The sequence below is a fragment of the Equus przewalskii genome, chromosome 12 (assembly GCF_037783145.1).
Source record: "Equus przewalskii isolate Varuska chromosome 12, EquPr2, whole genome shotgun sequence".
In the NCBI taxonomy this organism is placed as follows: Eukaryota; Metazoa; Chordata; class Mammalia; order Perissodactyla; family Equidae; genus Equus; species Equus przewalskii.
This window is the reverse complement of record NC_091842.1, coordinates 42,616,567-42,630,251: the sequence shown is the minus strand read 5'-3', so window position 1 is coordinate 42,630,251 and position 13,685 is coordinate 42,616,567. Positions and strand designations below refer to the sequence as shown.

At 54.3% G+C, this 13,685-nt stretch overlaps 1 protein-coding gene across 8 annotated transcripts in view; it reads right to left on the bottom strand.

Moving 5' to 3' along the window:
* The window catches only part of NPRL3 (NPR3 like, GATOR1 complex subunit), a 37,931-nt gene that overhangs the window by 9,714 nt on the left and 14,532 nt on the right, over positions 1 to 13,685 (bottom strand). For all 8 annotated transcript variants that reach the window (XM_008538367.2, XM_070568909.1, XM_008538368.2 and 5 more), the window contains 3 exons: positions 9,233 to 9,386; positions 7,539 to 7,620; positions 21 to 158 (listed from right to left, as the gene is read on the bottom strand). In XM_008538367.2, coding sequence (XP_008536589.2) covers positions 21 to 158; positions 7,539 to 7,620; positions 9,233 to 9,386 — 374 coding nt within the window. The remainder of the gene's footprint in view (positions 1 to 20; positions 159 to 7,538; positions 7,621 to 9,232; positions 9,387 to 13,685) is intronic.

The window sequence follows — 13,685 nt, the reverse complement described above, 5'->3', positions numbered from 1 at the left end:
TGCAGGGCAGGGCCACTCACCGGATGGCCTTCAGGCTGCGCTCGATGGCCTCGGGGGGGATGAGGCTGGCGGCGGCGTAGTGGATCTTGTGCGGCAGGCAGAAGCTCACCTCCAGCCAGCTGTTGATGTGCAGCCGCACCACGCCCGACGAGCACAGGCTGCGGGGAGCGGGCACCATCACTGTGGCACCACGGCTACTCTCACAGCAGCTCCCGACCACGCGGACCCCTAAAGCCCGCAGGGCGCCCCTTCCCAGCACACCTCCTGCTGCTCAAAGGGCAAGAGCGTCCCTCCAGAAGAAAGGCGTCAGGGACACACTCTAAAGTCTATTTCCGGCTGGCCCTGGAACCCGTAGTCCAGCCAGACAGTCTCTGTCCTGGAGGCTCCGTGCCCCAGGGCTGTGACAAGGCCTCCTCCGCGCAGGGGTGAGAGCGGGCCCCCTGCACCCCCAACACAGCCCATCACGGGGGCAGCCAGGCAGGGCTGTCTCCAAAATGGAGAGGTGGGCAGGAGAGCAAGGGCCAAAGCACCAAGGCCCCCAGAACGTCCTGCTGGGGAGGAGCACACGGCACCTGCCTCCCTGCAGATGCTGACAGCATCCTGGGGCACCATGGCGACCACCCACACCAGCCACAGAGGCAAGCTTCTTGAGCCGGGAACTTGGTGCCTTCAGGCCCAAACCCTGTCCTTGACCTCTGGCTTCTCTCATGGCCCACTTCAAACCATCAGCAAACCCTGTCCACTCCACCTGCAGCCCACAAAGTCCAGGCTTCCTCAGCACCAGCTCCCTCCACCTACCCTCCCCACTCAGACCCCCACGGCTCCCACCTCGGCAGTCCCAACCAAGACCCCAAAACGCCAGGAGCCCCGTGCCACCTGCCCATGTTCCTCTGACCTTGTTTCCTACCCCAGGTGGGTCCAGCCGTACTGGCTGCCCTGCTGTTCTCAGGGCCTTTGTAACTGCCCTCGGCCACAAGCTCTCCCTCCAAGTGCCCCAGGGCCCCTTCCATCCTCCAGGTCTCAACTTAAGCCCCAGCTTCTCAGTGAGGTGAACCCTGACCCCGGTCGGGGCACCACAGGCCACCCAACTGCTCAGTACCCATGTGTGTCTTGAGCGCTTGCCCGCAGGACGCCCCTGCTTGTCTGTTGGCTCACACTGTTTCCCGACCAGAACTCACCATAAGGAGATGGGGTCCCATGTTTCACTCATGGCCACTGCATGGTTGGTAAAGGGTGGGGTGCTTGAGGGGCACTGAGACGCACGCCCTGACTGGAGGGAGGAAAGGGGCCCAGGAACGTGCCGCCCACTTGGGTGGCCTCTCTCAGGAAGCCCTGCCTGGAGAGCGGCTCCTGGCGGCTCCATGGCAGGCATGTGGCCCCATGCACCCTGCACTGGGGGACCACACCCCAAGGGGCTGCTTCTAGCCGGGGCTTCTGCACATTGCTGAAGGAGAAGCCAGCTGCACAAGCTGCCGACAGCAGCTGGTGTCTCACAGGAGGAGCAGCAACTGCTCCAGCTGAGCCCCCGGGGCTGGTCGTCCCTGTGCCCTGGGCGGGTGGGCCAGACGGATCCCGCTGTCCAGGCCTGGCCTGCCTGACCCAGATCGGCCCAGCACTGTTCTTCCCATCACATTCCAACCCCGCTCTGCCATTCCCAGATGGCCAGAAGGCCAAGATGCCCACATCCGGCCAAGTGTGGGGCAGACAGGGCGGGCCACTCAAGGCTGGGCGGGAGCTGCCGCCTGCACAGGTCTCAGACGTCCCTCGGGGGCAACAATGCACAATGCTGGGGGGCGCCAATGGCCCCAGCTCCCCACACCCACAGCCTGTCCTTACAGCCCCTCCCCTGAAGCCTCAAGCAGCAGACCAACACCATCAAGCTTCTCCCCACAGGTCCAGCAGAGGGCCAGCAGACTCTGTGGTTAGCAGTTTCAAACACGGAAGTCAGCTGTTATTCTCCCCAGCAGGGACTGGGCAGCGGGGCGAGTAGACAATGGAAAGAGCACAGAACACATCTGTGACCTCGAGGACCCCCAGGACTCCCACCACCACCACCATCGCTCACGGCAAACTGCCCATGGCGCCCACACGCCCACTGCCTGCACCACCTCAAGAGCAGCGAGAAACCCAGGCCGCTCTCCCAGGGCCTCAGGGCCACGGCGGGTCCCCAGGAGGGCCGGTCAGCGCGCCCCCGGCTGCAGGGGGCGCCACAGGCTGTGGCTGAGTCTGGAAGGCGAAGGTTTGGTTGCTGCAGATGCCATGGTCCCTCAGAGTGATATCCGTGAGCGGGTTTGATGAGTGTCACGACTTGGGGAAGGGACCCCAGGTCCTTCCCCAAGGTCCCAGAGGGACACACCACTCCTGGCTCCTTCCAGAACTGAGTGCTAAGCAAGAATATCTGAGCAGACTTCTCAGAGCCCCACCCTCCTTGGCTGAGGGTCTCTGAAGGCGGACAACTCACGTCAAACCCTGGGAAACAGCCCAGCCTCTTCAGAAATCAAAGGCCACACACAAGAGATCCGCCCAGGGGACCCAGGTGCATCGCTCCACTTGACTGAGCAGCATCTATGCTCTCAGCATCCATAGACAAAAGGGAAGAGGACAGCGAGGAGACCCTCGGGCTGCAGGGAGAGTGAAGTGACGAAGCTGGCAGGCCAGCTCCTCCTGTTCCACTTTACGCCTGGTCAGGGAAGCTGGTCCACTGAAAATAAAGATCTTTCTGTTCCCGAGCTGTCCTCTTTAGGCTCGGACTCAAAGGAGCCGTTGGAACACCCAGAACCAGAGTCAAATGCACTGAGAATCCCACTATTTCAAATGCAGCTGCTCTTGCTCCCCTGAGCCCAGCGATGCCAAGCCCAACATGGGCGAGGCCCCAGCACTGGTTCAGGCTCTTGGGGTGCAACTGAGGGGCCTGCACTTGAGAGGCTCCCACTCGGCAGTGTCGGGAAAGACACAGGTAATTGTAAACACGCTGTATGGGACATCAGAAGGCAGAGAGAGCTGTGTGAGAGGGGACAAGTGGAGGAGGGTGAGAGGTGTGTGTGGCCCTCGTGGGTATGAAGGAAGCGAGAGGGGAGCATCTGCACCATGTCAGCTGTCCCGGAGCCCTGGCCACACAGTCTGGTGCACACACGACCTGGGGTCCCCTTCTCTGCGGGGAGACGGGCCCACGCAGGCACCCAGGTTTCCATGTGGCTCTTACTCCACTCTTCAGGCGTCTGCTCACCTGCCGGCACCCTCCTCCCTTGGCACGCTCCACACTGGGGTTGGTGCCTCTTTACAGACCCCAGCTCCACAGTGCGGAGACGAGTGCCGCCTCCAGCAGCGCCCCCTGCAGACCAGCTGCGAAGCCCGGAGAATCCCTGGAGCACCACGGAACAAGTCCGGAGGGAGGATGGCTGCGCTGGGAATGCGCCTGCCGGCCTCGAGCTCCCGGGGAAGCCCTGTGACCCCTACAGCAGGAGGTGAGCTGGAGCCACACTGAAGTCCGTCAGGAGGAGGAAGAGAAAGGGCTGTCCCTGTTTTAAAGTGCGGTTTTAAGACAAGACTCTAGCGAGTGGGGGATTGGGCCCTAAAAGGTCCCTGCTAAGCTTGTATTTCTGTCTGCAGGGCAGTTAATGGTTTGATTGGAAACACTACGCCCATGTGAGGCTTACCCAGCCCCTCACACGGCTCCGGGCCAGACGGGAGAGCCCAGCCCTGTCTGCAACGTGAGATAGATGCTCCTGCCAGAGCCCTGAGGCCTGAGCGATGACGGGGCATAAGGCACCACGCCGGCCTCTGAACACGCTCTTATCTTCCACATCCCAGGTGGAAGTGTGGACCAGCTCACTCCAGCACCCCCACATCTCAGGACCCGCGAAAATATCAGCTCCTAACCTTCAGCTAGTAACTGAAACATGCCCCTCTGTCTCCTTCTGTCACCCTTCTTCCTGTCCTAGGCCAGACCTGAGAAGCCAGCCCTCCACCCTCTGTTCCACACGGCCAGGCTTCCTCCTACACGCAGTGGGACACGCACACGACCCAGGAGGTCTGGGTAGGCTCCAAAAAGCCCACCTTGAAATAGCAAACAAACATTTATACACAGGTGCATTTTATAGAAATAGGGACTAAAACTTCCAGCACATTTGTAGAGGTGTCTGCGGACCATCTCTGCTCTGGAGAGGCCACAGCGTGAGGCCGCGAGGAGCAGGAGCAGAGTCCCTGACACTCAACCCACCCGCCAGCCAGGCCCTGGGCAGCCTCCCCGAGCTCTGAGCTGCCCAGGGCCCACCACAGGCTGTTAATTCCGAGAGCTGCTCAACAAACTTCTTCAAACCCTTTGGAGTCCGCATCGATGCGACCCCTGCTTACTCCTCCCTTCAACCACTAGTGGACAAGCATGCTGCTCCACATGCCAAGCACAGGGCTGTGTTACAGAAAGTGCAGGGCTGGCCCTGACCTCACCCTGACAGTCACAAGACGAGAGGAACACCGTCCCTCAGGTCACCAGGCTCCAGAGGAAGACATGAGCGCTGGAACAGTCAGTGGCCTCCTGGAGGAGTCACCCTGCCAGCCTATATTCACTCAGGTCCCGGGGCACGGGCCACCAGGCCACTCAGCCACACCATAAACCTGGATTTTAATTAAAGCAGCACATCTAGAACAATCCATCTGGAAAGTCCCACCCCAATCTCCAGACGCGTTGAGTCTCACAGCTTGCAGCTCTCATTCCTGCTCTGAGAAAACCTCTCCCAGGATCTGTCAGAAAGTCGCCACCAGGACAAAGGGGCTCTGTGCTCCCTGCTGCCTGATCAGTAATGCAAACACAGTCCCCCTTCTTGGCTCCGAGGTGTAGGAGCAGCAGGAGGATGGGCCAGGCCAGGACCTCAAGGCAAACACAGATCTGAAGGACAAGGAAAAAGGGGAGGCCGGGGGGCTCCTGGGCAGCCACAGAGCTGCTGCTGCTGCCAGGCCGGGACAGGGTACAGGGAGGACAGCATTGCTGCGGGCTTCTCTGGGGCAGGCCCCAGGCCCAGGGCTGGTCGGGGTAGGGTCTGGGAGCAGGAAGGCTGGGGTGGGGGCTCACCTGGAGGAAGGTGATCCTGAGCACCAACATCGGGTGCTGGACTAGAATGCCGGGGCTGGAGAAAGGAAGCTAAGTGCTCAAAAGTTGACCCGAGAGCTGCTTTTGTCCTTCTCCTTTAGACTCATGCCCACTAGCAGGCACTGGGCAGACACAGGCTCTGAGCTGCCGCAGGCCCAGAGGATCCTGCAGTAAGGAGTCAGCTATGCGAGATCTCAGTCCCTCCAACCTCCCAGCACAACTCAAACATGATAAATCGCAGTCCATCTTCCCTTAGAAATGCAAAGTCTGCCTCTGGTCTGCTTTTTATTTTAACTCCAGGTCAGCCTGAATTTCACTTATAGTCTAATCCTAGCTGAGGTGTGCAAATTCCCACTCAGAATAAAGCAAAGGTTTCCAAGGAAGGGGTTTCTGATACCAGCCAACTCAAGACAGGGCAGCAATTCTCTTACTGCAGAGAAAACTTCAACGTGATCGTGAGGGATAAAAAGACAGGGTCGGACTATAAGATCAGAAATCCTGTTCTGGGCCAAGATGAAGGCTGCATCAAGGAGCTCCCCAAAGCAGGAGGGACCAGGATCCAAACCAATCCCTGGACAAGAGCTGTTCCAGGATCTGATGCTCTCTGACACCTAGAGGCCCCAGTGGTCACCAAAATAAAGACAAAGGGAACAACAGCTGCAATGTGTGCCAGAAAGGATGACTCCCCCGACAGGAAGGCACCTGCACCTCCTGAAAGAAAAACGAGCAAGGGATCTGAGCAGAGAGCGCACAGAAAAGGGAACAGGCATGGTTCAAGCCTGAAGACATGCACCACTGCATTCAGATGAGATGCCATTCTCCACCCATCAGACTGGCTAAAATCCACATGCTCACCAAGACCCTGTGTGGGCAACGCTGGAGGAAGAGCCATCTCACGTGCTGCTGGCAGGAGGCACACACCCCACAGGAGATGCATCAAAAGTACACACGCATTTTGCCTGTTCAGCTGGCAAGTCCACTTTCAGGAATTTATGTTATGGGTATATGGGCGCACAGGCAAAATAACTGGTGCATATGGTCAACTCACATGTCACAGCAGCAAAAGAAAAGTCCTTATTTACCAACACGGACAGGAATCTAGGCTATGCTGTCAGACTGAGAAAGCAGAGGGCGAACAGGCACGCAGGCTCCCACTGCATAAGGGGAGAAAGCAGGCCGCGCCCGAACCCTCCACGAGGGATGACATTCGACCCGTGGCCGCCTGCTGAGATGCAGCTGGCCACCAGGATGGAACTTGATGGGGTGCAGTAGGGAAAAACTTAACACCCTGATTTTCAGACTCGATGCATGTGTGACCTTTTCAGAAGCTTAAGTTAAAAGAAAGAAAGAAAACCCAAAATTTCCAAAATGTTCATAGTGATGACCACTGGGTGTGGGATTATAGATGACTTTCATTTTCTTTATACTTTCCTTTATTTCCTAAATGTCTATAATGAACAGGTATTGTTGGTGATATCAGAAGAAACATATTAACATTAAAAAAAAGGAAAGAATCCTGGATAAGCCACCATCTCAGGCTTGGACGTGGTGTCGCCAGCCACAGCTCTTAGATGACTCCAGTGGGGACGCAGAGTCCACCAGAAGGGAGTGAAGCCCTGGGAGGGCAGGAGGGCGCCTGAGCTGCAAGGGAGGAGGTGGGAGAGTCCAAGAGGCAGGGAGGGAGGAGAAGGCAGAGAGAGGCCATGGGACAGGAAGCCCCCAAAGCAGCCTGCACCTGAGCGCCATCTGTCCAGCAACACACCTGGCGCTGCATGGTCCCCTCGGCTGTAAGTGATGGCCCCTCGGGAACCAACCAGCCCGGCTCAGGGCAGGAAAGGTGAAGCTGCCTCTAGGTGTTAGGCGCCCCTCACCCCCCACTGCCCAGCCTCCAGCCCCCGCTGCAGACCCAGGGCCAGGGAGTGGTGATCAGAGCCACACGGACACCCTTTAAAAAGAAAAGACATTCTTTGCTTGTCCACATTTAAGCGAGTTGGTGCCAAGCCACCAATACAAGCAGAACAACTGTGAGGTTTCCACGGTGTCTCAGCATCCTCATACACTGTGTCCCCCAGAGCAGGGAGGAGCACGGCCAACTCCAGCTCCACCCTCTGGGCCTCAGTTTCCTCAAGGGTGACATGGTGGCAGTGACAGCCAGCTAACGAAGGTGGACCTGGAACTTGGCACTGTGTTATGCTCACAAACGTCACCGTGCAATGAGCACTCAAAAGCACTTCCATGCTCGCACGTGCCACTGTGGTTCATTTTCTAAGAAAAATCTGGAGGTGACTGTCCCAGCTCGCCACTCAGCAATGGGGCTGGTCCTCCCCTGTCCTCTCTCGCCCCATCTCAGAGGCACAACAGGAGAAAAGCACCCAGCGGGGGAGTCCTGTCTTGCTCAAGCAAGGAGGCCCACAAGGAGGCAGCACACAGAGCGCACCGCCCACCTCCTTACCTGTCGTACGCCTCCTTGAGGTCCCTGGCCAGCTTGCACTTGGGCAGGATGTGATGGAATGGGGACTGAGGGCCGCCATTTGCTATAAAAATCAAAACACAGAAGGATTTACAGCCTCCAAAGCAAGGAAACTTACAGAAGCAAGAATGGAAAATACCTTTTAAAACAAGTTCAATTTAGAATTTTAAGAGGCCGGTCCGGTGGCGGAGTGGTTAAGTTTACTCACTCCACTTCAGCAGCCCAGGGTTCACAGGTTCGGATCCCAGGGGCGTGGACCTAGCACCACTCATCAAGCCACGTTGCAGCAGAGTCCCACATACAAGAGACGAAGAGTGGCACAGATATTAGCTCAGTGACAATCTTCCTCACAAAAAAATAAAAGAAAAAAAGAATTTTAAGTAACTTTAGATCAAGAATCAGGATAGTCCCCATTGCTTTTGTTTTTTGATTTTTTGCGTGAGGGAGATTAGCCCTAAGCTAACATCTGTTGCCAATCCTCCTCTACTTTGTATGTGGGTCGCCGCCGCAGCATGGCCGCTGATGAGTGGTACAGGTCAGTGCCCAGGAACCAAACCCAGGCCGCCGAAGTGGAGCACACCAAACTTAACCACTAGGCCACAGGGCTGGGCCCCAGCTGCTTTTTATAAAATCTTTGCATCTAGTTGAATTAAAATTAGACTTAGGCCGATTTGTTCAATCACCTTATCCAGAACATCTGTACTTAGACTTCACCACTGGAACTACCTGACTAGTCAGAGGGATCACAGAACAGACCGTTCTACTGGCCTCCCCTGAAGGCTTTGCTCAGAGCACCAGAGCCACCCTCCACCTCAGTGACCAGGTATTTCACGCCTTGTCCCACTCTTCCCTGACACATTTATGCTAATACAATTTACTTTTATGATTGATTGAAAGTCTTTGATTAATTCTTTCTCATAAATGACTAACAAAAAATACATGTACTTAAACTTTTTTTTTTAATTTCTGGTGATAAAGTCACAGACTCCAAAGAGAATGTTTTAAAAAAACAAAACTTCTGGATTGTTATTAATTAGTACATAACTGGCCAAAACAGAAATATACTACACATTTTGACAGCTACCTGTCAAACATAAAAGGCAAATTTTTATTGAAAATGCACCTGAGTGAGAGAGTTCATGGATGGTGATCACTACTTTTACTTATTGCTGAAGTTAGACTGGGTTCACCTTCAATTTGTTCCCATTTTCCCTTTTGTCACAGAGGTACCGCCATGAGAAGATGGAGGTGGATGTCTGTGACAGGCAGGTGTCCCCCTGGGCTCTGAAAGGTTTATGGTATGCCAAAATCCCATGGTGATCTAGCAACAAGAAGTATTTCTAGTAATTGTCAGCTGATAACTCAATTATGTCCTCTTTGAATTTAGCTGAAAGCAAATAACTGGGAGCCGTCCACGTTGCCAGCTCAGTGTCCCCACTGGCACCCCCACACGTCTTCCCACCCAGGGAAACACGTGCAGCGGGACCAGAGCAGGCGGTGGTGGCTGACCGGGAGAAGAGCCATCGTGCAGAGGTTTGTGGGGAGGAGGCTGCAGGCTGGGAACCAACGTCAGCACATCCGTCCAGGAAAGGGGTCTGCAACCGCGCCCCAGAGGGGGCTCCCTGGGCATCCAGGCCTGCTCCATCCTGGGACAGGAGCGATCCCCCAACACTCACCATCGGCCACAGCAGACACCTCGTCCTGCAGCGCCAGGATCAGCTTGGCCTCCCGCGTCAGGTACTGGCAGCGGCGCTCCTCGTGCTGCAGCACCGTGGCGATGCGGCGGGAGAGGTTGTGCAGACAGCTTATCACCGATGGGTCTGCGTTGGCCTGCGGGAGACACCGCATGCGGCTCAAAGGTAGGATCCGCGCCCAGGTGGCACACGTACAGCAAAGACTCAATCCTTTCAAAGAATCTTCCTCTGCTTTTTGCAAAAAGAGGGGCTGGCACCAGGCCCCTCTCCAGGTGCCAGCACTCTCCCCAGCTTCCTTTGTGCCCCCTAGCCTCTGTTCACAGAATCTTGGGGATGGCTGCCTGGAGGCAGCACACATGTGGCCCCGTGGGGTTTCCACGGTGGGTGGTGGGGGATGGTCACAGGCATCACAACTCGAGAAAGGCTCTCCTGCTGCAGGGCACCACGCCAGGGCTCTCCAGGAACCCACTGGGGCAACTGAGAACACAGATCCCGCCACCCACCTGCCGTGTGACCCTGGGACACAGGCTCCCGTGGGAGACAGGACGACGGGGCACCTCCCTCACCCATCAGTCAGACGTGTCAAGTACTCAGCACAGAGTCTGCCCAGAGCAAAGCCTGGAAGCATGTGTGGTCACCAGGGTACTGCTGACCATCAGTGGACACAATGGGGCTTGTGAGAACTCAGTCACACAGCCCATATTACCACAGGGACACACAGTATAATCAACAGAAGCACCAGGCCAACTGTTTGCTGAAGGCTTCATCCTCAACGCTAAGAAGCTCTTCCCAGCAGAGATGACCCAGAGAACAGAAGCCACCAGCAGGGTCCAGGCCACCCCTCCCCCAAGCTCCCCCATACCCTGACCTAACTCTGGAACCTATCAGGGGCCACAGTTGGGCCAGACAGGCACATCTGCCTTGGCCAAGGGCGGAGCAGGTGGCTGTGGGATCTGTGAAGATGCTCCAAGGGGCAGATAACGGGCCAACCATGACTCAGGGCTTCAGGAGGCCAGCAGGGCAGCTGAGTCATTCCTTGGGGTGGAGGTGGGAGAAGCGAGAGGGAGGGGTGGTGCTGCTGATTAGAAGCGCTGGTTCTGCCGCCCCTCCTGCTTATCTGGCAGGCAGGGCCCTGCCCACACACTGTCCCCAGCTAGACTTTCGGGCCAAAGCCTGACCCCAGACTTTACACACCCTCATCACCTGGAGTTGGAGAGGTTTCCAAACTCCTAGCAGATCTCATGTTCACAAACAGAACTCACACCGGGCAGCACACCTGTGCTAGGGAGAGAATGAGCATTGCTCCCATGCCACGCCCACTGCTAGCAGTAGCCTTGCCCTCCACGCCAAGGGCACCCCCTCAACAGTGTCCCTACAAAGATTATGGAGCTGGGGGGTCTATATGTACAAATACACTTTCAGAAGAATCTGTGTAAAAATACTCCCACCAGCGAAGCACAGGGAGGAGAGTGATCCTGAACATGTGAACAGTCCCTTGAAGAGAAGTAAGCAGGTCACACCTGAGAGCCCAACCCTACGCTGGAGGTGCCACTGGCTGGGCCACAGCAGTATCATGGTCAGATACCCAGAGCCCCTTTGTTCACATTCCCAGACGCGCACGGTAGAGCTCCCCAGGCGAGGCCCGACGGCCTGCACTGACCAGGTGTGCCAGGGTTTCCTGTTTGGCTGCAGAGGCCGAGCAGCACTCAAGGCGCCTGCAGAGCCTGAGGCCGTGTGGCCACACTGGGAAAGCAACCACCTACGGCGTACTAGCTACACTCGCCCCATACATGATGTGGAGCAGCATGAAGTTTAGGGCATAGCCTATGAGACTTCATCCCCAAAACTCCTACCCAACGGCAATCAGACTTCAGAGGCAATGTTCAGTTTGTAGGAAATACCGGGACAGAGAGCCAGTCTGACTGTCCGCACAGTGAGATGAGTCCAAACCCCAAACGTTCAACGGGACAAAGGAGGGGAGAGTCCTGGACTGGCAGAAACCCAGAGACACAGCCACACACGCTTGTGCGGGCTGGGTTTTCATCCTGGTTCACATAGGCCAACTGGAAAAAATATTGCGGCAATGGGGGAAACTGTCAATGGACCAGGTACTAGTTGATACAACTTAAGGTGAATTTTGTCAGGTGTGAAAAGGGTGTCATGGTATAAAATAAACGTCCATGTTTTACAGAGAGGCCTTCCGAGGTGTGTGGGGCAAACAGACACAAGGTCTGGGACTCACCTTGAAATACCTGAACAGCAAGGTGGCCAGGGTGACGCCAGGGTGCAAAGGGGACAGCTGCAGGATCCCAGAGATGGGCGTACGAGGTTTATCAAACTACTGTCACCAGGTTGGGGTTTACTTAAAACTTCTCAAAGTAAAAAAGTATACGTTTTTATATCTGACAACTGAAAAGAAAATAGCTCTTCCACTCTAAAATAGTCACTCTTTACGTTATTTAAAATCCCTCCCACTCCTCAGCATTACGGCCTACGCTATCTGAAGCAGCACACCATCTTGTTTCCTCCTGCTCTACTTGGCAGTAACCCGTCTACGCTGCGCCTCGCTCGGGCCTCATCCCCATTTCTCATCCTTCATGACCACGAGACCTGCTGATGTGTAATAACCACCACCCTGGCCAGCCATTCTCCAACAAATGGACACCAGGATTAATTCCAGCCTAATTAGTACAGGTATAGCTGCTTTATCATGCTTCACTTTATTGTGCTTTGCAGATACTGGCGTTTCTTACAAGACCCTCCACGAGCAAATATGGCTCACTGAAGGCTCAGCAATGGTTTGCATTTTTTAGCAACAGAGCATTTTTTAATTAAGGTGTGAACATTGATTTTTTAGACATAATGCTATGGCACACTTAACAGACTGCAGTGTAGTGTAAACACAGCTTTCATATGCACTGGGAACCAAAAAACTCGTGACTCGCTCTATTGCAATGTTCGCTTTACTGTGGTGATCTGGAACGGAACCAGCACTATCTCCAAGGTGGGCCTGTCTTATAAAAACCTTTATGCAACTTTAAAATGTGCATGTTTTCTTGACTGCTATGTCCAAGGGTGTCATATCTTCTGCTATCACACACTGCTCCCCAGAGATGAGGGCCTGCTCGCAACGTCGGGGTGGGGCCATGGGTGCTTCTCACTGCCCATCCCACAGGGGCTATCAGTGCAGGCAGCTGACAGCTCTCGTCATGGTTTTTGTTTGTTACTTAAGTTATTTTGTGGATGTTTGTATTATGCAATTATATGGGCAATACAAGGATACCGTGGAAATGCAAACACACACTAGGAAAGTGCATCAAGTAGAAAGTGAACCCTCCTCTTGGAAACTCGTGCCCCCAGGACAGCCACCACCAACAAATCATTCTGTTTTAACTTAGAGTTCCTTATTTACCAATTAGGTAGGCCAGTTTTAAAAATTAAGCTCTATTCTAAAGGAGCTCTTCTCTAGCATTATTTTTATTTTTGAACCGTTCACAGGGCGACCTGTGGTCTCCACACCAAAAAAGCTTCAGTGGGAAAAAAACACCTTGAGACTTATAATGGCATCTATTTCACAGGCTACCTATCTGCACAGTCTCATTTCTGCCCTGTGAACGTTTCAGAGCACACACTGTTCCTGTCACCAAGATCCAGTCACTTTCTCGCTGACACTTCTGCACAAAAGCTGGCATGCACATCACACGGGCCCAGCCAGAAGGAACTACTGGATTCTTTGGTGAACGCTGACAGTGGGATATTTCAGAGGAATGTCATGATTTAATAGTCACTGAATATAAAGTTCCCAGGTATTTCAAAGTCCCTTCATGACAGAAGCCGGTCCCACCCAGGGGTGCCTCTCATGTTTATGTGGGTCCCTTTTACTTTGACAGATTTATGGAAAATAAATTTCTCGTAACTACTGAAAACACAACTTCAAACAGCACTGGGAACTGCTGTAAAAAATAATTAGGCTTAATTATTAAAAAAAAAGGAAAATAACAAGTGTTGGCGAGGATGCAGAGAAACTGGAACCCAGTACACTGATAGTGGGAATATAAGACAGTGCAGCCACCGTGGAAAACAGCCTGGAAAGCTCCCCCAAAGTTTAAACACAGACTTCCCACGGGACCCGCAATTCCACTCCTAGGTGTACACCCAAAGGAAACAAAAGCATGTATCTACACAAAAATTTGTACACAAATGTCCTTAACAGCATTGTCCATAAAAGCCCAAAGGTGGAAACAACCCAAATGTCCATCAACAGATGAACAGATAAACAAAATGTGGTCCATCTATACAATGGAATACAATTTGGCCACAAAAAGGAATGAAGTACTCAATAAATGGTGTTGGGAAAACTGGACAGTCACATGCAAAAAAAATGAAAGTAGACCATTATCTTTCGCCATACACAAAAGTCAACTCAAAATGGATC